Source organism: Anarhichas minor, unplaced genomic scaffold, assembly GCF_050575085.1.
Source record: "Anarhichas minor isolate MPS153535 unplaced genomic scaffold, ASM5057508v1 ptg000136l, whole genome shotgun sequence".
In the NCBI taxonomy this organism is placed as follows: domain Eukaryota; kingdom Metazoa; phylum Chordata; class Actinopteri; order Perciformes; family Anarhichadidae; genus Anarhichas; species Anarhichas minor.
In genome coordinates, this window is record NW_027466582.1 from 15,001,371 (window position 1) to 15,024,106 (window position 22,736).

At 46.4% G+C, this 22,736-nt stretch overlaps 1 protein-coding gene across 1 annotated transcript in view; it reads right to left on the reverse strand.

The window, feature by feature from the left end:
- Positions 1 to 22,736, reverse strand: part of mdn1 (midasin AAA ATPase 1) — a 52,478-nt gene continuing 29,742 nt past the window's right edge. Inside the window, exons 60-102 of the mRNA XM_076083610.1 lie at positions 22,446 to 22,660; positions 21,975 to 22,362; positions 21,362 to 21,474; positions 19,842 to 20,517; positions 19,567 to 19,728; positions 18,647 to 18,932; positions 18,282 to 18,520; positions 17,830 to 17,925; positions 17,601 to 17,695; positions 17,331 to 17,455; positions 16,893 to 17,045; positions 16,614 to 16,723; positions 16,434 to 16,507; positions 16,121 to 16,304; positions 15,875 to 16,019; positions 15,272 to 15,418; positions 15,054 to 15,180; positions 14,601 to 14,706; positions 13,882 to 13,997; positions 13,051 to 13,458; positions 12,752 to 12,978; positions 12,458 to 12,595; positions 11,555 to 11,763; positions 11,046 to 11,207; positions 9,862 to 9,999; positions 9,457 to 9,592; positions 9,128 to 9,303; positions 8,831 to 8,962; positions 8,534 to 8,681; positions 7,577 to 7,893; positions 7,315 to 7,473; positions 6,250 to 6,351; positions 5,969 to 6,167; positions 5,705 to 5,875; positions 5,428 to 5,585; positions 5,195 to 5,284; positions 4,063 to 4,178; positions 3,652 to 3,826; positions 3,329 to 3,402; positions 3,124 to 3,238; positions 2,326 to 2,392; positions 1,209 to 1,351; positions 1 to 1,111 (exon numbers count right to left, since the gene is read on the reverse strand). Coding sequence (XP_075939725.1) covers positions 926 to 1,111; positions 1,209 to 1,351; positions 2,326 to 2,392; positions 3,124 to 3,238; positions 3,329 to 3,402; positions 3,652 to 3,826; positions 4,063 to 4,178; positions 5,195 to 5,284; positions 5,428 to 5,585; positions 5,705 to 5,875; positions 5,969 to 6,167; positions 6,250 to 6,351; positions 7,315 to 7,473; positions 7,577 to 7,893; positions 8,534 to 8,681; positions 8,831 to 8,962; positions 9,128 to 9,303; positions 9,457 to 9,592; positions 9,862 to 9,999; positions 11,046 to 11,207; positions 11,555 to 11,763; positions 12,458 to 12,595; positions 12,752 to 12,978; positions 13,051 to 13,458; positions 13,882 to 13,997; positions 14,601 to 14,706; positions 15,054 to 15,180; positions 15,272 to 15,418; positions 15,875 to 16,019; positions 16,121 to 16,304; positions 16,434 to 16,507; positions 16,614 to 16,723; positions 16,893 to 17,045; positions 17,331 to 17,455; positions 17,601 to 17,695; positions 17,830 to 17,925; positions 18,282 to 18,520; positions 18,647 to 18,932; positions 19,567 to 19,728; positions 19,842 to 20,517; positions 21,362 to 21,474; positions 21,975 to 22,362; positions 22,446 to 22,660 — 7,503 coding nt within the window. The 3' untranslated portion in view covers positions 1 to 925. The remainder of the gene's footprint in view (positions 1,112 to 1,208; positions 1,352 to 2,325; positions 2,393 to 3,123; positions 3,239 to 3,328; positions 3,403 to 3,651; positions 3,827 to 4,062; positions 4,179 to 5,194; positions 5,285 to 5,427; positions 5,586 to 5,704; positions 5,876 to 5,968; positions 6,168 to 6,249; positions 6,352 to 7,314; positions 7,474 to 7,576; positions 7,894 to 8,533; positions 8,682 to 8,830; positions 8,963 to 9,127; positions 9,304 to 9,456; positions 9,593 to 9,861; positions 10,000 to 11,045; positions 11,208 to 11,554; positions 11,764 to 12,457; positions 12,596 to 12,751; positions 12,979 to 13,050; positions 13,459 to 13,881; positions 13,998 to 14,600; positions 14,707 to 15,053; positions 15,181 to 15,271; positions 15,419 to 15,874; positions 16,020 to 16,120; positions 16,305 to 16,433; positions 16,508 to 16,613; positions 16,724 to 16,892; positions 17,046 to 17,330; positions 17,456 to 17,600; positions 17,696 to 17,829; positions 17,926 to 18,281; positions 18,521 to 18,646; positions 18,933 to 19,566; positions 19,729 to 19,841; positions 20,518 to 21,361; positions 21,475 to 21,974; positions 22,363 to 22,445; positions 22,661 to 22,736) is intronic.

Genomic DNA, 22,736 nt, shown 5'->3' on the forward strand with positions numbered 1-22,736 from the left:
AGCCTTGTAAACCGTTTATTGTTAGGATTCTTCAGGTCATGGTTGAACAGATGGATGCAATGAAGAAACAACCTCTTAAATATGACCAATGTTTGTTTACATGTCGGTCCACGATACAAAACACAGTTGATAAACATTTCAATGCACATTTTATCAATGCCTAATCCTAAGGGACACACGTTTAGCAGAAGTCAAACGGTATGGATGGAAGATCAGCAGATATGAGTCTTTAAACCACAAAAGTGGGTTACACTGGGGCCTTCATCAGAACAGAGATGGGACCGTGCCTCTGATCCATCACCCCGACAGGTGGGACGTGAGATGTAATACTGTTCTCCTCTCCAAGGCACATTTCTGAGTTCCTTCGAATGTCCTTCATGACCACACCGACATGCTACTGTTAGGTCGTGAAGTTAGGAGGGGTTCTGTTAAAACACAATCCAACAACTGTCCTGTGTCAGCTCTGCACATCTGTTGCCTTTTTTTTCATATTGAAGATGAACGATTCAATGACCTTTTTAACACTGACTACAACATCCACACAAACATGATTTCAGGTCTATAGTACAAGGGGGACAGAGGTATTTACCGACTCTTCACTGGAGGTGTTTCACAAGAAAGGGAATCACATTTTTGTTTCATTATTTCATTTCAGACGTGCAAGTTAAAGCAATCCTCGTTACATTACAAAATAAACTGAGGATTCCCCTGATAACAAAGACAAAACAGCAAAGGTTGCTATCAAACTCTACTAAATTCTACAGTAAAGATAAGAAAATAAAGGCACATGTACAGCGGCAAATCCGTCTTTTTTTTGTTTTGAGTCCTTTGATTTTTGTTGAGTTGTGGCTGAGAGGCTGGCAGCAGAGTGGCATTGTGCAGTTGGTTGCTGCCCACTTCTCCCTTTCCTGTTGAAAGATGGCTTCTACTGGTCGGCTGCGGTGACGAGTTCAAACCACTGTCTGAGCGCGTCGCTCAGGGTCTCCGGCAAGGCGTTGACGTCTCGCAGGATGACGTAGAAGGGGAAGGGGAACTCGTCCATGTAGGAGCGGATGTCTGGCAGCTCTCCCGGCCCTTTGAATATGGGCACCTTGATGTCCAGGATGGAGTCCTGCAGCACAGCACCATGATTAAGTCACACTTTGTGTCTGGACATTAAGAACATAAAAAAAAAAAAAAAAAGAAAGCCAAATCCTTCCTTCACTTACCCGAGAGTTGGGGTTGTCGAGCACCACGAATATGATGAACACGTTTGCGCTGCGTGCGGCCCGCACGGCCGCCGACACCCGCTCCTTCCCTTCCAGGAACAAGCCCCTGCCGTCGGATACGATGACCAGCAGCTGGGCCGTCTCTGTGGAGCGAGGTGAGAGAGGAACAGCGGATGGTGATGTGACACAATGCGGCTGGTCATGCAGTTACAAAAGGTTCGTTTGTGTGAGCCAACTATTTCCCCAACATTGGTAGGGAAGAACACTTTACATGAGCGGACCCTACGCCTCAAACCGCCATTCAAACAGGTCTGGTGATGTTCTTAATGCGTGCCGTTTCTCTAGTTGAACGCAATTAACCAATCAAAGCTTTGTAGGCAGAATTAAGAATGGGGATGGAATCCTTCTACTTAGCTAGCAATTAACTAGCTACAACCAAGGAAGTTTGCGACATGAATGGCAACAACGTTAGGAGGAAATCACAGTGGCTGCGTAAGTTGTTAGACGTCAACGTCAAAAACGACACCACTTAACACACAACACATTTCTTCAATCATCGTGAATAACCCCCTGTCAAATGGCTGATATTTCTCTGTGGCGTCCTCACTATATTCAACCCCTTTCACATTAAACATAATCATTTCATCCACACAAATATTGATAAGAGCAGCTTTAAAGCTGAACAACAAACAGTTGTTTGGAATCCCTCAGAAACTCCTACATTTTTTTAAAAGGTCTATGTTAGATATCTATATATAATCTAAGGTTCCATCTAAACTCGACTTCCCGTCTTTCATGGTGCAGAAAGTTTATATAAGTATGTCTGGAGCTGCTGATCCAGAAATATCTATCAGCCATCTGTCACAGCAGTGCACACTCAGGAGCAGCTCTGCATGGCAGAGACGGTACTGCAGATACCAGGCTCATTCTGTGTTTACACGCCTTGTGCTGGCTGAGCTGCTCCACTACAGGTACTGAAAGTACTAAAACCTTCATCAGTCCACCAGATATTTGTTGATCGTCAATACTTCTATGAACGCTGAATGCTTTTGGAGGTTGAACTCAACCAACAGTCTGACGCACGATGTGTCATTAAATATGCAGGTTGAGTCCTTACCGGAGTTTAGAAATCCAGGAATCTGCTGTCGTGCTGCCAGAAACATTTTTGTCGAGGTGTCCAAAAACTACAGAGGAGAGGCATGAAGAGGAGAGGCATGAAGAGGTGACAGGAGGAGATGCACATGAGTCAGTCGCATCATACGTTTAATGACGAATAGAGCATTAGAGCATCACATTCAAATCAAGAGAGAAACAACTAAACGTTGAATGAGAATATTTAATGCGACAAACTTGTAAAAAAAAACAAACATGTATTTATTTGCCATAAACAGTTCATCCCGACTATACGGAAGCACTAAGAGGCAAGTCTGAAAACAAAAATGCTTTTCCCAAAAAACTTGTTTTGACAGGTGGAGAAAAAAAAGTTTAGGCAGGTGAATTCTTTTTTTTTGTGTTTGTTGTTGAAATACTCATTTTGGGCACGAGAGTGCACGGCTATCCCATGTTCTAAATAAGACTAAAAGTATTCATGTTTCCTTGCAGAGTTTGTGTGTTAGCAAGTTATGTAGCATAGCTGTCATGTCTTTCTTTTGGATAGAAATGTATTGAAATTAGCCCTAACCTGAAAAAAATGAAAGGAACATAGAAAGATTATTCTGGCAAATGTTTTTTTAACCATAACATAAACACAGATCAGACTTAGAACATGAATCACCAGAATAGTTTTTCTTACTTGCCTCTCCTTCCTTCCTATTTTAATTACTGTAAAACATCAAACACTACAATTTAATAATTCACACACAGCGGTAACAGTGAAGGACAGTTGATGGAGGAGCAGTACAAAGGAAACACCCACCTGTGCTATCCGGGTCTTCTTCTGCTGGAACTGACAGAGTCGGAGGATCCGAGCGCCTGAGTCATCGTTGAACTGCTGCTGGAAGGGGTGCAGCAGCTGCACCTGCTCGCCAAAGCTGGACGCACGAGCAGACGTTAAAAGGTTAGCTTCACATTAAACACATGATTAAACTCATTGTTATCCCACTATACATGCAGAACCTTACCTGCACACAGACACCTGTCCCACCTCCAGCAGAGTGAGAGCGTTGACGATCACTGAGAGGGATTCAAACGCCAGCTGCACCCCACACACACACACACACACACACACACACACACACACACATTGTACTTATTATAATAATAATACTCATTATGGTCCAGGCAAAGCAATTACCACTGTAAAAAAGAGTCAAAGTCATCGCTCCCTCTTATATGACTAATGATTATTTTGTTTAATTCAGCCACTTTCTGACTGTGGACATGTCGTTATTAGGAGGTTCTATACAGGCAGCATGAGAGATTGAACAACAGGGCCGTCTCTCACCTGTTTAGAGTGGTTGTCCACCATGCTGGAGGAGTCGTCCACAGCCAGACAGATCTGGTACTCCCTCTTGCTGGGCTTGGTCCTCCTCAGCCAGATCTTGTCCTTGCGGAACTGACTGGCGATGTAAGGGATGACCTTCCTCATGTTCAGACGCTTCCCCGTGCGGTAGTCGCCTCTGTGGAGCAGTGGAACAATGAATGTGTGATCGCGTGCGCGTATCTCTTATTAGCGCTGGTAAACAACGAGGCCTCGAAGTGTCATCACAGAAGAAAAAAATAAAAGAAAACCAGTAAGTAAGACCAGTAACTTGCAAATTGGCGACCACAAGGTTCATGGGAGCAACAAGTCTTTGACCGCATCGTTCGAAACGCCCACTATAACACATGAGGTGGTGAGTGTGCTGCTCCTCACTTGAGTTTGGCGGCCTGCGTGGGCTCCAGGATGAGGCGGAGCTGCTCACACAGCTGCTGGGACAGAGCTGAGGTCAGAGTCTGGTACTGGTGCCACATGGAGGCTGCTGCGCTCTCCTGGGAACACAGACAGGAACAGATTAGGGACCAGTTACAACCTGGGCGTCATACAATCACAATGATATAGTTCGTGGATATGGCTCATTATGAAGACACTTATTTGATATATTGTAGAGCGTTGATCTTTAGTCAAAATGTCCTTGACTTGAAGGTAATGTAAAGATCATTTTTATAAAAGCATGCATGGAAAAAACAAGAAAATAAGTTATTTTTAAGACGCATACTCAAAGTGTAACGTAGGTATTTTTTCAACCTGGACCCTATTTCCCTCATGTTTTTGTGTCCAAGTGACTAATGGGGAAAGCAATTTCTCAGATTGTTAGAGGTGTTTGACATTAGTCTAGTTCTGAAATCTTGCAAGGTGACGTGTCGCCGAAAGACAACAGTGGAAACACGAGCGCCAGCAGGTCAGAGTCTGTTGTGTTATAAAATACGGACGAGGAGGAGAAGAGGAAGTAGAGGTAGCTAACCAGAAACAAAACGAGTCAGTTCCGACGGAGAGATGGAGAGCGGTCGTCAGAGATGTGTTTCATGGGGCAAGTTTGAATTGTTCTTTCATGTCAGTTTATAGCGGCCATGCTTCATGCATTCGTGCGTTACAGAACTATCAAAGAGGACGCCGACAGCAGAAACAGCTGATCGATCCTGTGAGTTCACTGTTCGCCATGTCGGAATTTATTCGGCAAACATTTCCAAAATCCATCTGGCGCATGAACTCTTTTTCAACGAAGTCAAAAACCACCATCCAACCATCAAGCGTATTTTTCACATCAGAGGAAGTTTCATCAAATTGCTGTTTCCATTCAGTCTTTCCAATGTGATGCTTCAAAATATATGTGATTGGAAACACGGCTCATGAGAGTGGTGAGATGCCCCTGGATCCATGTTTGATATGTATAATGTTAACCGCTAAAAGAATTCTAGAGTAGGCAAAGTAAAATATTTTTTTGTACCGAGGCAAAGTTGAACTTGTTACGCGTGTTTAATAACAAGAGTAATTTGTTCAGCCTCACCTCCTCCTGAGTTCCCCGAGCCTGTTTGTGCCAGGCCTCCAGCTGCAGCTCCATCTGCCTCCTGATCTCCTCCGGGTCGCTCTCTGCTTTCTGCAAACACAAACACAACTCAATGCAATGTAAGCATTTTTTGATTAGTTTACTGTTACAACACAGTCCTGATGCCCAATGTCAAATGTGTGTGTGAAACAGAGAAGTAAAGAGAAAAGAAGAAAGAGAGAGTAGTTCTCTACCTGCGTGGTGTCCAGCAGCAGCTCAGGAACTGTGTGGATTGTGGATTCTCCACGCCTGGCTGCTCGCTCTTCTTCTCTGGTATTTTGTCGGTCCTTCCACCTCTCCTCTTCCTCTTCCTCTCCCTGCCTCTGCACCTCCATCTCCCCACTGTCTATACCTGCACGGCGGGAAGAAGAGGAGGTAGTGGATGATGTCAGGGGATGAGCACGTTTCACCAATAAACATACCAAAAACAAGTTCCTAAAATACTAAAGAATCAAAGTCCAAATGTGTCACCTTTCTGGGAGGCCTTGGTAGAGTCCAGCTGCTCAGGCTTCAGCTCCTGGACCTCAGCGGCCTGGAGGTCCTCTTCCTGCTTCTCTGTCTCCATGGCGACATCCTCATCATTCTGATCGTCCTGGTCCTGGTGAGGTCCCGCTGCTTTCTGCTGGTCTGCGCTGGCAACATCTGGAAATGGCAAAGAGGCAAACATGACGTCCATTCATCCACTTAAAAACTTGATCTGATGGCCACTGGAAATGTGAAATGTTGACCACTGACCGTATGTCTGGGCGTCGTAGGCCGTCTCTCCCTGTTTGATGTGTTCGTACAGGTCTGACTCCTGCTGGGCGTCGTTCTGCTTGCCGTCCTCGGGGCGATCCGTGCTTCTCTCCACCGTACGCAGGCGCTTGTTAACGCGCTCATTGTAGTCGCCCGTCGACCGCTCGTTGTCTGCTTGGCCAGGTTTTCTCTTGAAGCTCTGGAACGGCACAGTAAATTAACCGTAAACGGACGGATTGAAGAACAAAGGGCAGTAAGAAGTGGAGGTTCCTCTCTCGTACCTGAGTCTTGCTCTGCGCCTGCGTCTGAGAAGCCATCCTCGCCGTCAGCTTCGACTGGTGGCCCTCCGATTGGCTGGCATCGGCGGATCCGCTCCCATGCTCCTAACAAACCAGAAAAAAACGAAAATGCCGGATGGACTTCACAGTGAGTGCTTATTTTTTTCCTAACGTCACATAATATAAGATAGAATCTTTGTTCTAATCCAGCAGGATCAGACAACGAGCCAGCAGCGTACAGAACGCCAGAAAGCCACGCTGGGACATTTTTATCTTAAAAAAGCCAAATACAGTATAAGGTTACTGTACATACCGTTTATAATGTAACGGTGAGATACTTAATACAGCGCATTCAACTGACAATTGTAATCATGACTGAGGAGGCCTGCAGTCATGTCCCGTTTCGTTGGTCGTAGCCAAAATATTTTAGAGAGAAATTCTTCCATAGCCATAAATCTATAGAGAAAAAAGGAAGTTCTGCTCCAAATATGTATATCTATATCATATATTATCTCTTTAACCATCTCTAGGGGATAGCATTCAAGTCCAAATGATCAGCTTTTTAGTTATATTTTAACCACACCTTCTCTGCTATTGGTTCTGTCACTAAGACAGATATATATATTTTAACTTAAGTGTCACAAATTGTCATAATATTTTCTTCTAGAAGGACTCTTGCCAGGACCTTGAATTGGCCGGACTTTACCAGAACAAGGCCACAAATCTTCCTCAATGATCCGCCCGATTCTCTCTCTCCAATAAGAAATTTCAAGTCGTTTTGGAAAATGTCTGAACTCTGTTGCTACATAATTGCAATATTAGATGTTTGTATGCATCTTTGAATATGCTGGTAAATGCTCTATCCTCCTCGTTTGATTTCTTCACCACATTCTATACATGTCCAAAGTTATACTGTGTGAAGTTACAGTGCAGGATGCTGTCACACCGCTCTGTAATGGCCAATGGCGAAAACCACATATGAAGACCAGAGGGCTCAAACATGCCCCCCCCCCTTGTGTGAGGTGAAACCTCTGCAGACCCGAGGCCCCGCCCCGAGGTGGAGCGTACCTCTTTGGCTTGGTCTCTCTCCGACGCCTCTCCTGCCAGCTCCACAGCTGTGTCGCTCTGAACGCTCTGCTCTCCGGTCTGACCGTCTGTGTTGTGCTCCTTCCTCTCGGCTGCCTCGGGCTGCTCCTCATCCTCGCCTGCTCCTTCCTCCTCCTCCTCCTGTAAGCATTAGAATGTCCCAACAGTGACACACAGAACAGAACCATGTGTGTGGACAGCTTCTGAGTTCATCAAAAGGATACAGCAGTTCATTGACACACACCTTTGGTTTGGGTCCTTTGTCATTTGGAATAGTCAGATTTTCATCTCTTCCTGCCTCCTGTCCTCTCTCCTCCTCTTCCTCGTCTTTCTCAGCACACTCCTCGTCTCCCTCTGCTTTCTCTCCGCCTCCTTCCTCCTCCTCGTCCTTCTCTCCCTCTTCAGTCTTGGGCTCCTGGTCGTTCTCCTCTCCTGGCTGGTCCGCCTGGTCCTCCTCCATCTTCTCTCCTCCCTCCTCCGCCTCCTCGCCTCCGTCTTTCTGTCCATCCTCCTTCTCGTCCTGGGCCATGGCTTTCTCGTCAATGTCGAATGGATTCTCCTCTGAAGAGGGGGGAAAAAGCCAGACTGTAACATTCACTGATCTGATTCAAATGCCCAAAACAAACGCTGTGTCATGGCCTCCGTGTTTCACAGTTCGTGTTAAAAGGGACTCCACGTATTAACTGTGATACCTGAGTTTATGTAACTACCACAAACAAATGAGACCATAGACTTCACAACAGGGAGCCTCTTTCTATAAAATGTTGCCATTGTACTATTCGGCTTGTTCTGTGCGCTCGTACCACGTGCATGCTCCTGGTTTCTGTGTGTGCGCATTGAGACTAATTTAAGACCGTACGGGTGTGGAAAACGTAATGAAAACGATCCATTTAGCTGTTGCCGTGTTCCAAAACTACAACGCTCTGCAGCTGCTTCTTTTAAAAAGCTCAATGAGGCGAAAGAGGGGGAGGCTGGTGGGGAGGGAGACACAACAAGAGGGTTCTGACTCAGTTGCCAGTGACTGAGCCAGTGTGATTGATTAATACCAGCGGTGGAAGAAGTAGGCAGCGAAGGCCTTTTACATTAGTAAAAGTACTAATATCACAATGTAAAACTGTAAAAGACAGAACTGTGGTCATATGCACGTTATACATTGCAGAGCGGTGTTACTGTTTCACCCGGCCTCGTGTGCGGCTCTCACCGTCGCCCTCGCCTTCTCCCTCTCCCTCGTCTCCAGCCTCTTCCTCCTGGTCCAGGTTGAGATCCTCGGGCAGATCCATGGCCTCGGGCTCCGGCCTCTTGTCCTGCTGACCGTGGTAGGGGTCCACTTCGTCCTCATCAAACTCCCGCTGGGAAACAGCAAGAGCACGGATCAGAAAGCAGCAAAGCCGTGAAATAAAGAGATGTGTGTGTGGGAAATATCAGTTACTAATTGTGGATGAACTTCAGGGGGGGGGGGGCATCTGTGAATTTGTTCACTTCTTAATAAAAACATTACCTCATCGCCTTGTTCATTGATTTTCTCCTTCTCCTCCACGTCCATCTGTTCATCTTTGTCCTGGTGTTTCTTGTCTTTGCTGGGGTCTGCGGCGTCCAAGTTGTCGTCTTTAGCAACCAGCTCTGATTCCCCCTAACGATCCAGTGTTGACAGGAAAATGAGGGCACATTGACAAAAAATTACATCTATCTGGCTTAAATAAAGATTCACTTCAAATCAGCAACTAGAAATATTTGACGGGCACCTTTTAAACTGCTGCTCTATGAATTCAAATGTTTCAAATAGTGTGTTGTGTACCTCGTCCATGCCCTGGCCGGACTCTTCCTCCTCGTCACTTCCTTCCTCCCCGTCATCGTCCTCATCATCATCCCCCCACATTCTCTCATCCAGAGTGTCCGTCTCTCCTTCACCCAAGTCACCCATCTTTTTATCCAGCTCCTCCTCCTCCTCTTTAGCCGAGTCATCATCTTCACCTGCGCACCATTCAAAACAAGTAAAATACACTCAGCGGCGATTCTGGGAGACGTTTCCACGTTCATTTACAAATCATTTTAGGTTTTCACAGTCTTGTTTGTGGAACAAACCCCAACAATGAGTGGGCCCCATAAGGTCAGTGGACAAGTTACCTGCTTCATTCTCATCCCCATCTTGCATTTTGCCATCAAAGTCCTCTGACATCTCGATGGCGTTGTCCTCCGCCTTGATCTTCCCTTTATCCTCCTCTTCTTCCTTTTCCTGACCCTCCTGTAAAGTGTCCTCCACCTGGAAGAAGAAGAACGCGTGGACAGCTTTATGAGAAATGTTGTCCACCCCAGACATTTGATAGGCTTCTCATACATTCAGCATTTTCTCAGCTAATTACTCGCTTTTCCCAGTGCTTTAAACCACATCTCACAGCCTTCAGCAGCTGATGGAGATCGCTCTTCGTTCATTACAAACTCAGCTAATGAAGCTCATAAGATGCAGTTGAAAGCTTTAAAAAAAGCCAGTAAGCAGACCTCAAGTGAATCAGTTTTGTGAAGTAAAATTACCTGATCTTCATTCTCAATCTTGTCACTGACGTCTTTGTTGCCCTCGCCCTCTCCTATTCCTCCGCCCTCATAGTCGTGGAACTGTGTGGCACCTTCTCCGTCTCCACCGGCCATCAGGTCCTGAGGCAGGCAGAATCCCTGTGGAGAGGAGGGGGGCCACAACAAACATTTAGTCACTGCTTTCAGTTGAACTTCATCACCGATATATAACAATGCCGGTACGGAAGCCCTGAGAGGCAATCGAGGGGAAAAAAAGGAATTGGAGATGCATTTAAATTGTTTTTTAATTGAGTTTTGCCAGGATCATCTTTCTTACTTCCTTAAAAAAGAAATAGCATTTATTTTTTATTACAACTTGTTTACACCAAAGACATATATGTACGGTAATAACCTCACAATCTAAAACCCATAACATATATCGAGACACCTCTATAAGCTAAGATGGTGCATTTAAACCAGGTCTGGAGCAGGGGTATCATCTTTCTAGGAGATTTCTGCCTTTAATAGACACCACCTTCCAGCTACTGCAGCAGACATTTTTAGCTTCCAAATTGTATAAATTCCATTTCCTACAATTGTGACTGCTGTCTCACTGCAACAGCAGAAACGTCACCATGCTGCTTTCAAACCAGACACTAAAAGGTGCCGTGTGTCATTTCTTTTACAACATCTTACAACATTTCAAAAGGCCATCACCACATCCCTTTGGGGGAAGACTGGCAGGAAGAGAGCTGGGTACTGAAGATAAACATCAAGGGTGGGAAACCTGTATTGAAAATATTCACAGCAGTTGGTAGATTGCACTTCTCTCCCACTAGATTACATCACGCTACTGTGTGAAATGTTCAAAAGACCCAGGAACCCTGTGCCACCAGTTCTTACCATGCGATAGATTGCAGACTTTTTGGGTTCATTCGTTTGATTTTCTTGCCGAGCCTTTTAATAAAGACTTCTTTAAAAAAATAAAGTGTATTTTTTGTGTTTGATTCGCTGTATTTCTATACCATTTTTCAAAATCAATATATCAATATATATATATATATATATATATATATATATATATATATATATATATATATATATATATATATATATATATATATATATATATATATATATGAGAGAAATACTTCCTCTTTCTTTTTTTCCGGGTTGAGAATGAGTAACGTTTGTGGTGTCCGTACCTTCTGGGCGAGCTCAGTGAAGATGCTGGCCAGCACAGACAGCAGTTTGCCTGTGCTCCTGTGTGCTCCCAGTGACACGGCCACGTAGTAACGCACCACGTCAGTGTAGATCCCCAGCAGAGGCTCCAGATGCACCAGCATCCTGCACGCTCGGTTCACCTCCTAGACACACACATGGAGAGACGTTGATGGCACAATATTTCAAAATAAGGGCGCACTGTTATTCAAGACTTCATCGAGGATTACCAAATCAATTCTGTAGGTGTGTCTGGAGAAGCAAGTTAGAACTAACTGGATCACTCTACCTGGCTCACCATCATATGAGCTTTAATTAGCTGAATCCTTTTAAAGGCACCATAGCCATGTGTATTAGTTAAGATGAGAATGAATATAAAGAATGGGCTCACTGATTCAAACCATAGTCACTGGCTCATCAAATGCAAGTCCACTTTAAATGCGGCTGGACAGTAAAGTATTCTAGATGTCACGCGAGCAGCTGTTCTTGGTACCTGGAGCTGTGGTGGCTGACAGGAGTCTCTGTGTGTCCTCAGGCGGCTCAGCAGCCTCTCCAGTCCGCCGCTAACATCTCCCACACACAGAGCCTCCACCTCAGCTGCCAGCTCCTCCTCCAGGAGTCGAGTCAGGTGGCCGGGCTTCAGCAGGTCCTCCACGGGCTCTTCTTCCTCCTCCTTCTCCTCATCCTCCTCCTCAGCACCCCCTGAAACATCAAAAACATGACAATCTAATATACATATTAAGAACACTTTGTCATTTTTCACCTTTTCCATTTACAATGAGTCGTCAACAATGGTGGGTAAGCTAGTTGGAAAGTGCAGTGAGCTAAGCTACCAGTCACTCGACATTAAATGAAGCTTTACATTGAACCAACCATATAAACTTGTATATAAATGTATATAAGCCTACTATAAATCATATCATAATTGAATGATAATAGTTTTCATAATATAGAGATGTCGTAGGCATCAGTCCAAGGATTAGTACGTGATCTCACCATTGCACAGAAATGCTTCTGTCGGCTACACACATCCGTCTATTGTCAAGCCATGTTCAGACAGCCGTAGTCCAATTTTTTCATTTTTTTGGAAAGCTAAAATCTATACATTTATCAGCACTTTATGCTAAGTGGGCTACAGACATAACAGCCAAAGACCATGTCTCCAGTAAACACAGAAGCATCAAAACTGTTCATTTTCCATCATGCTGACTGAAAGGTCAGAATTTGGTGCAAGAAAAAGTCCATGTAGCCATCCTGTTTGGTGTCAAGAGTACAGGTCAAACCTGGCAGTAAGATGATGTGGGGAACGTTTGTCTGGCACACAGTAAAGCCCCCTGACAGATGAACTTCTAAACAGCCTGCGATAACTGCTGCTCCCTGACGGCATCATTCTCACCTCTCTCCCCACGCTGCGCCCTCTGTCTTTGCTGCTCATTCTCCCTCCTCTTCACAAGCGTCTGGACAGCACACAGCACCGTGTTGATGTTCGTCTCCAGCTCAGCAGAGAACTCGGTACAGAAGGCAGGCTGCTGATCTGTTAGGAGAGGTAGATAAGCAGAGGAACTGTGGAATCATGGTGCTAAATGGAGTTTCTTCTTACTGTACAGTCCAATTTTGTCATGTCTGTGAGCAAGACGTCGGGTTATTAATAACCACAAAGGAATGATAGCATATGGCTCGTTGCATTCACCTGAGTGCTGGTGTCCCAGGGAGAGCAGCTGGGTCTTCCAGGTGGTGAACTCGGTGATGCTAGCCTCCACCTGTCCTCTGACATACTGCAGGCTCTGGGTGATGCCCGGCTGGCTGTCTGCGCCGCCGATGCACACGGTCGGGGTGAAGAGCTGCTCCATGCCGGGCATCTGAGCCGCTGCAGCTGCCAGCTGGTCGAAGGCCGAACAGCATGTGACAAAATGGTTCCTGTGGAAACAGACAGTGTCATTTTTTTTCTTATCGCTTCGCCAGATTTCAGATAAACCCTTGGTGTTTTACCATGTGTGGAGCGCTCTCTCGGCGTTCTCCTGCGCCACATTGTCCAGCTCCGCCTTCAGGCTCTGAGTCTGCTTCAACATTGCATCCGTGCACTGGTTTAGCTGGCACCAGGCGGCGTCTCCCCTCCGCATCAGGCAGCCGGGGGGTTGGCGCTGCGCCGCCAGCGGGGACGGACACCTCAGGGTGTGCTGCCTGCAGCTGCTGGTCTCCTCCTTCTGCTGGAGGTCCTCCGGGCAGCACTGCAGCAGCCAGGCCAGCTGCTGCAGGAGGGTGGAGCACTGGGCAGCCAGCGCCTGGCCTCTGCTGACCCAAGCCTGGAGAGAGGCCTGGGGCGGGAGGACGCAACCTGCGTCCTCACTGGGGCTCTGGAGGTTGGCCTTGATGTCCTTGACGCTGTCTGTTAGCCTCCTAAGAGCGGTACGACGATAGGTCAGGCTCCGGCATTTAACAACACAGCAACACATTGTGGATCATTTTCAACTTAATCTATCCATCCTGTACATTCTGGCTACAGGTTATCTATGGCTTCATAAAATGTAAAAATGTAAAATTACATCTGAAACATTTATATTATTATTGTATACTAAAGGTGCAATTTCCTCCAGGGATGAGGGCACATGTCCCCCCAGGTTTATTATTAATTAAACATCAACCTCCAAAATCCAGATGTTTCCATTTGCCTGTTTAACATCAAGGATAAGACCGTAAAGGACATAGCTCCTTGTTGTAGAAAATGGTCACACAATCGTAATACAACCACTTGTGAAACCAAACCTACACCCTTGCTCCATACGGTGTCTTGTAAACATATTCGTGTGGCGGCAGACTGACCTGAGATGGACCCACTGCTCAGTGAGCTTGGCCAGTCGTTGCCTCTGTTTGAGGAGCAGCCTGAAAAGGTGAGAGGAGAATCCTCTGCAGCGCTCTATGTTCCCCAGACCCAGCTCCTACAACCAAACAGTAACACACACACACATAATTCAAACTACAGAGACGACATACGCGGATGCACAAACAGACTGAGGAACTGCAGCAGAAGTTTATCTACGGAAACCCCGAGAGACGAGTGAGAAAAAAGAAACCTGTCGATTCATTTTGGAAGTCTGATCTAAACAGCTTTCTCTCCTGAGTTTATGACTTAAAGGGTGCTTTGTATGAGATTGGGAAAATTTCGATTGCCACTCAACGGCTCTCAACATGGCGACGGATGAGCAGGTGGCTCGCGGTGTTAACAGCGTGCACAGTGCAGACTATGGCAAAAGTGTTGATAGCGCTAACAGCGTTCACCTGAAGGTGTACCATGCCTCTTGTGGCCGAAATGAGTATTACGACAACAAACACTTCGAAAAATGACCCTCTCAAAAAAGAAACTTATTCTCCTGTTCTGAAGTCATTAACACAGGAGAGATACAACTTGGATCAACATTTAGAAAAGCAGATTTTTTTTTTCTTCTCACTTCAAAGTCATAACTTTCAGACAGAGAGCTGTAAGAGTGATGAATGCAACTAAAGTTGTTATGTTGTGGACCACCAGAGAATCAGTATCTGACCTTGGCAGCTTGCTGAAGAGATGTCTGCAGGACGTTTCTCCTGGCCCATGAACGGTAGAAGTACGTCTGACATCCGTCCCATGCTGTCAGCAACTCTGTAAACAACCTGCAACACCGAGGATGCAGAGAAAATGTCTTTCAGAGAGCACAGAATACACAATCTAGAGTTGTGCACTACTCACCTAAGCCTGGTTTCTCAGTAACATTAAGGATTAAATAAATTCAATAAAGTCTCCCATAGACTCATAGGTTTTTCACTTTAGCTTACATTAACAACCATAATGGCCAGACTATACCAAAACCCTTGAGTGTATACAATATTAGGGAATAGCACAAGTAGAAAAGTGTCATAAAGTCATCAAGCTAAGTCAGTATCATCAGCTTAAGTTTGCTAACTTTAGCTTAAACCAAAATAACCAGCTGTTAGTGCATCTATGAACAAGTTGTATTTACATGCTCTCGGCCTGCTCCTGGTTCCTGACCGCAGAAAGAGCGGTGCTCATCTCCAGCGGCTGCATACAGAGGGTTTGCTCTGGGTCGACTGTCCTGTTCCACGTCAGGCCTTTACGGTACGACAGACCTAAATGGGACCATGATACAAATAGATGTTTTTACTTTCTGAGTCTTAAATTACTATGCAACACGTTTGAATCAGTGGGGGGAAAACTCACCTATTTCTGTGAGCATCTTGAAGAGATCTGACAGAGCTCTCTGCTTCTGCTGCAGGATGTGCTTCACCTCAGATTTCTGCTTATCTTTCTCTGCCGACGCGTCAACGGTGAGGTTCTGCAGGTCCCGCAGGTTGCTGATGACCTCGCCTGGAAAGAAGGGGAGAAAAGAGCACAGCGTTAACACCGAGGGCTTTGCAGCAAATTGAGCAGCTTTGTGATGTAATGAAAAATGCCTGAAAACACACACAAATAAACGACAAACAAATATCTTCCTTGCATCATCCTAAAAGGTATAATAGAAAAAAGATTCCCTCTCAATCATCAGTTATGACCCACTAGAGGTGTGTGTCTGTGCCAACCAGGTTGCAAAAGGAAGTATAGTAGTGCTTGTATAGAAGTCGATGAGAAAATGACTCTACTTCTCACTTGATATATTACCTTAATAAACATTGTAAACATGAGTTTATGGTCTCAATCTCTAGTGTCAAGTCTTCTTCAATACAGCATGATGTTCATTTAGTAAACTATGGTCCATTTAGAGTCAAATAGATGATAAAGTCCGTTAGACTTTGATATTTATTGTTTACAAAGTGGGATTCTTACCAGTGAAGCAGTCCAGGTCTTCGGCCAGCTCGGGCACTGGGTTTTTCTTCAGCAGCTGGACGCACAGTTTCTTCATCTTCCTGGTGAGAACGGGCAGACGCCCCTGTAGAGATGAAGCATCGACTCCTTCTTCTGGGCCCTCCAGCTGAAATGACCAGTTCAGCTTAGGTTATTCACTCATTATTCATCACCATAAACAACAAGACAATAGCTTGATCAAATGGATAACAACGAAACCACTTGTACCTGCAGATCTCGGCCCTTCCCAGGCAGGCTGCTCTTCAGCGCCTTATGAACCCGATGGATGGGCGTCTCCTCCGGGTTGGCGTCCACGCTGTCCAAGCTGGCGCTGCTTCCCTGTTCCACCAGAGAGGGAACACTCGCACCATTCAGAGCCTCCTGCAACTTCCTGACAAACTTGAAGAGAGTCCTGAGAGAAAAGGAGTACAGGCAGAACAACGTCGGTGGGCAGGGCGGCCATCTGTCCTGCCAAAGCAAGTCCTAACAAACAAACAAACAAGCGGCATCGCACAAACCAATCGTGGTGATAATAATTTACCGATGCGTCCTATCCACCGACTGTTTGATGGACCAGAAACTGACGTCGTTCCACTTTGAGATCTTGACGAAGTCCTGAAGACAACAATTGATATCACGGATGAAACTGTGCTGCTCTAAAATGTATGGACACAAGGTTTCAGAGTACGGGTATGCGATGTCAAAGGACGCCGATACGAACCTTGAGCTCCTTCTCGATGGGCTGTCTGAGCTTCCCGATCTTGGTCTGGATGCAGTCGGAGAACTGGCTGTAGTATTTGTGCAGGTTCCACAACAGGCTGGACAATGACTCTGTATGGCAAGGAAAGAGTTAACAGGTCATCCCCCTCCGACAATAGTGCAGCCTCTCTCACAGCCAAAAAGCAACAGATACTAGACCGTGTTTTGACCTTTAACTATCGGGTTCATTTGGCTGTACATAGGTCAAATGAATTTTTGAAATGACTAAAGGGAGGCTGACCGTGTCCTGGCTGGTTGGGGATCAGCAGGAGGTGGCAGTGGAAGCCCATCAGCATGCCTAGGCGGGTGTGGAACTCCCCCAGGCTGGAGCCCTCCATGAAGGCCTGGAGGGTGGAGGACACCGAGGACAGGGAGAGGCGCTCCACCTCCTCACCTGGAGAGGACAGTAACGGGGAGACAAAACATTTCAATGGTGTAATCATTTTTTGGGGTTATGCACTCGTTTGACTGTGCAAGGGAGTTTATATTTGTCCCTGTTTTTGCTCATTTTGCATCTGTAGAAACGTGCGGTTTGTTATATCACTGAGCTATTTATATTCTATTAGTTTCCACTTACAGAGGTATAGAGATTGTCCAGCAGGTAAAAAGCACAGAGCTTCTTTTGCGCTTCAAATAAATAACACACATCAACACCCACCCAGAGCCATTGTGCACGTACCTGTATTAGCATCCGTCCTATGTTCTTCCAGATATCTCTCTACTAGCTGGTAGATGGAGAACCAGTGTTTGGTTGATTTCTCAGTGTTCCGCTTCATTACGTTGTCCAGACTGCTCGACCAGCAACTACCACACAAGAGAGTCAAGGAGAGGGCACATTCACATACTTGTATCAAGGACTCCAGTTCCAGTTTTACTCTCTCTCTCATCTAGTATCTAAAGGCAAATGTAACAGAGGATGCTGGCTGCATTCAAGCCCTTTGTGTCTTACTTGAGCTCCAGTTTGCGCCACTGGATAATGAGCTGGGTGACGGGTTCCAGTTCCTTCCGCAGAGAGACTGAGCGGCTGGCGTTATTCTCCCAGTCCTGACAGGAACAGCAGAGAACGGACGAGCAAAAAATAGTCACCGATTTATTTTCTTGTTAATTAAACGTGGAGGGAGGGAGCTCACTAATGCAATCGTGCACGGCACACGACGAATCCTGCTAACGGCGCTCACCTGTGCTTTATTGAGCAGGATCTCCAGCCCATTGAGAAACTTGGCCAGCGGGCTGGCCAGACTGAAAGCCATGATCCTCTCCACGACCGCAGTCAGCTGGAAAACAACACACAGAGACAGATAGCACATTATAGCAAGACAGATAGTCCACCTCTACAGCAGGACATCTACGTTGACTACAGGCCACAGGACCAGACCGGTCACATGGAATGTTGTGCACTGATTTTCTAATCTGTGTAAAGATCATGTAGTTTTGCGATTCTAGATGGACATTGTGGGTTAAAAACTTGGTGTGGTATTTGATTCTGCCTTTAAGTTTGACAGGAGGAAAATGTCAACGGTTTGATCCTGGGAACAACCAAAGCACATCCATCATTGCTTGCATTAAGACATTGAATCCCTTCGTGCTAACGTACCGCGAGCCTTGATGTAAAAAAAAAAGGGCTACTAACCTGTACGAGAGCTGGGTGCTCTGGCCAGTCGTCTAGTCTCTGCTTCACGCCCACACTCAGCTGCTCCAGGACAGGAAGACAGAGGCGGGCCTCGCTCATGTTGGGCTGCTGGTAGAAGTCATAAGGTCCTTCTGAGGCGACAGACAGACCATCGGGGCCCCCCGAGCCCTGCACGGTGTTCTGGAGGAGGGCGGAGACTAGCAGTTCACTGCCTGTGAGCTGCTGGTCCAGTTCAGCATCTGAGGGGGAAACGCACGGGTCATGATCCAGTTATACTCCGCTCACAAGAGTACATTTCTGCTTTGCCGCTGGAAAATGATGGAAACTTGTTCCTGCTGAATAATGACAAGACAGCAAACACTGACCAATGAGATGATAGAAGCGCGACATCACAGGGGAAGCAATCTGATAGGAGGAGACCAGGGCTTTGATGTGTTCTCTGCTGTGATTGGCTGGTATTGTGCTCTGGTACCACAGCGATTGGGCGTATCCCAGACAGAGGCGCTGATGAACCTGGACCACTGTGTTCATGGCAACCGGAGACAGGAAGCTGCCCTCATTGGACTCCTCCTGGAATTTGTCCTCCTCCTCCTTAAGACCCAAGTCCGCTGGGCCCTCTAGACTTGGCTCGGCCACGATGTCTGCGAAGTCCTAATGAAGTATGAACACAGACCCCTCAATGACTGCACATTGTCGCTATGTCACACTTTGGTCTAATGTAAGACATCTTGATCCGTGCCAAATCTCATGAAACTTGCTGTGGATGTTAATGCTCACAAGAGGGTGAATCCTAATGGTAATGATGACATTTGACCTTTGATCATAATTGATACAATACCCGTGTTTTCACAGGAGCATTTCTGACATGATATCAGCCTAAACTGTTAAAAAAAACAGTATGGTGCGAATTGCTACAATGGGGGAAATAGAATTAGGGCCAAAAGTTCTATTTAAATAATTTAAAAAGCAAGCAGCCTAAGACCGTGTCCGTCTGTCTGTCTGTCAATTTCCTACTCACTGTTTCAGCATTACAGATAGCGCCGCACCTACATTTCCCTTTTCTAAAAATAATTTAGTGTTTTTGAATAATGTTCAGGGAAACAAGAGGTCACAATAACTCTCACCATCTAATGATAAAACCTGACAGACATTTTTCATTCATCCTCAAAATCAATCAAGTTGTTTCTGAGCATTAAACATTTCGGATAAATGTTAAGATTGATTTTCGCACTGCAACTACGTCTGTTGAAGCTTCAGCTTCTGAGCAGAGAGTCTATGTGAATACCTGGTTGAACTGAGGGAACTGGCGTCTGAAGTCCCTCTCCTCCTGCTCGTCCTCAGTCAGTCCTGAGCCGTGCTGTCGACTGCGGTTGCGGTACAGACTGGCCTCCATCTGCTCTCGCTCTCTCTTCCGTCTCTCCTGCTCGTCCCACTCGTTCACCAGAGCCTGAGGAGTCAGCAACAGCAAGCATTTAATTTGGAAAGTCGGACAAAAATTGTAATCCCTCAAACATTAACCCCAGGGATCAATCTCTATCGGATGTGAACTGAAGCTCTGACCTGACAGATGTGTCGGAAGAGGCTGCGTGACTCGGGGCTGAACTCTCCTGCGGACAGGGTGTGACACTGCACGTACAGCAGAGAGTTCAGGAGCAGTGTGGAGGACTGGGGGACCACGTGCTCGGGGTCCTGCTGCTGGGGCAGGAGCTTCGCCAGGCAGCGCAGAATGTCCATGCAAGCTCTGGAGCAGAGGAAGTCTGCTCGGGCCAGGTAGGACGGCAGGCTGGGTGTCAGGGAGGGGAAGGCCAGCAGGCAGGACACCAGCTTGGGCAGACCGGGTACAGGCGTGAGCGAGGTGGCCAACTGGGAGGCCACAAGCCGCATCCCGTGCCGGAGCTGGAGGATGCCGGTCCGCACTGGCCCAACCACGTCGGGGTATAGGGGGTAGTCCTCCAGCAGCCTCTGGCAGAAGCGCTGCTGGGAGTTCTGCCACACAGCCTCCTCCTTCAGCAGGCCCTGGACGGATGATCTAGACTTGGAGGAGGAGGAGCCCTGCAGGGCCTTCAGCAGGTGGGACAACAGGTCTTCCACAACCGACGCCTGGCCGATGCTGCACAGGTAGTGCTGCAGCTCCTGGAAGAGGCGGCCATACTGGGGTTCATGAGGGCGGCAGGCCTGCTTCCTGGAGAGCTCAGCTATCTGATCCTTCACCTGCTGCATACGGATCCACAGGTACCTGCAACAACAAGTCGGAAAACATGTGGTTGAATGATTTTTCACAAGTCTCTCTTAGTACATCACTTCCCTGCCAAATGTGGGTCACTGTAATCATTCCTCCTCTCCATACCGGCTGTAAGGCAATACCGTCCTTTTACAGAAACTCTGAACTGTGGATTTTGTTGCGCATGTTTCACATTAGAGTCACGCTAAGAAGAGATCTCAGCTAACTCTCGTCAGAAAACTGCGCAAGTAATATTAATTATCCGTACTTTACTGAAGCAAATAAACTCTACAATAGCCAATTGATTTTGTCAGCAAGCTAATAATGCTTACAGAGTTAGCTATGACGAAAGCTAGCTAATGAGAGTTAGCTACTGCTAGGTAGCTAGCTAAAAAGGCTGGTGTTTAGAGTGTTTAGCTACCAGTGATTTCAGCTAAGCTAGCTAGCCACACGGTCGTTTGTTTTGTTCACCACCGATATTAAACATACACACACACCGACCGGACCAAGCATGAACCTTTAACCTTTATTTTTCTTTGGCACTGCACTTTGTAAGAGTTTCGACTTATCTAATATACCCTTTTGTAGGTTTCAAGACTCCACAGTGTACAGTCAGATGTCATTGTGCAGTTTTTAGACATCAATACGATTAATTTGGCGTGTGGAAGATAAATGGTTCTCAGGAATAGTTGAATTTGGAATAAATTAATAATTTTCATCCCCAGTCGTGAAGGTGCATGAGCAAGTCTGACCTTCCCTGGTCACACCGAGACTTGGATTATGGTAATGTTTCAGTCGTATTCTGCAAAAAGTCCTCAGTTATAATATCACACGGTGAGAAGTTGGTGCTGGTTCTGACCTGATTCGAGGATGCTGGAAGCCGTCAGTGGTGCTGCTCTCCTCCAGCTCTGCTCCGGTCACCAGCTGAGACGACAAGCTGCGTCCTCTCCACTCCTCCTGCAGTAGAGCCAGCTGTAATACAGACAGAGGGACATGCCCGTCCCATCATCAGGCCAGAGTATTTCTAGGCTTTAACCACCTTCTAGTGATCACCGTCCTCAAAAACAAAATTCCAAAGAAATATTTAATGCTGGAGTTCAGTTTCTAAAGACAGAATTGGACTTTGTTTTTGACTTTCGACAGTCACAGTTTAACTTCTAATTCCAAGACAGATCAGCTAAGACAAATATGATCAAATCAAACAGCAAGTACTCCCTGATGGGTACACATTAAAAAAAGAATGTGTTTCAGAATACAGGTGCATCTCAATGAATCGAAAAGTTAATTTATTTCAGTAATTCAATTCAAAAAGTGAAACTCATATATTATATAGATTCATTACACACAGGGTGATATATTTCAAGCGTTTATTTCTGTTCATTTTGATGATTATGGCTTACAGCTAATGAAAACCCAAAATTCAGTATCTCAGAAGATGCACTTGTATATGACAAAATGAGGAGAAAACTTACCTCCTGCTGTAAGTAGTTGAGTTTGTAGGCCCTCTTCACAGCTGGGTCAAAGATAGTCTGTGGCGTCCACACTTTGATCTGCAGCAGGCCCATGTTGACCCAGAACACTCCGGATCGGGCCAGTGGGTTGGAGCCCTGGACTTTGCTTTGGACGTACTGCTGCAGACAGGAGAGGCAGGCCTCAACCAGGCCGTTAGGGAGCAGATTGGGCGGCATGAAGTCTCTGAAGATGGTCTGGATCTCCTGGGAAGCTATAAGAGGGTCAGGGTCCTCCACCAGGCTCTCACAGCTCTCCATGTAGCCCTCCTGCAGACTGGGAGGCAGCAGGTCAGCCATGCTCTGAAGCTGGCGACGCAGGACCGCGCCCTGGAGCCTAAAGTCTGTGCCCCTGGGGAGGTATGGCGGTGATTAGTAAACCCCAAAAAAATGATGCTTGTGAGGAACATTTTATTTTTTCAAGTTTTAATTTACCTGAACTCAGCCAGCGCAGGGAGGGCCATATTATCCCACAACACAGCAGACACATCCTGCAGCTGCTGGATCCTCTCCTTCCACTCCCCCAGGGTGACATGGGAGAGGGAGAGGAGGGCCACCCCTGACGGTTCCCATCGACCTCCGGTCTCACTGCTGCAGAGCACTCCCAGCATGCAACACGACCACACTGCTTTACTCAGCAAGGCCGGTCCCTAAAAACAACATGGACACGTATTAAACCAGCAGGTAATCCCTTCGATGAAAACAGTGACATCAAACAAGAGACGT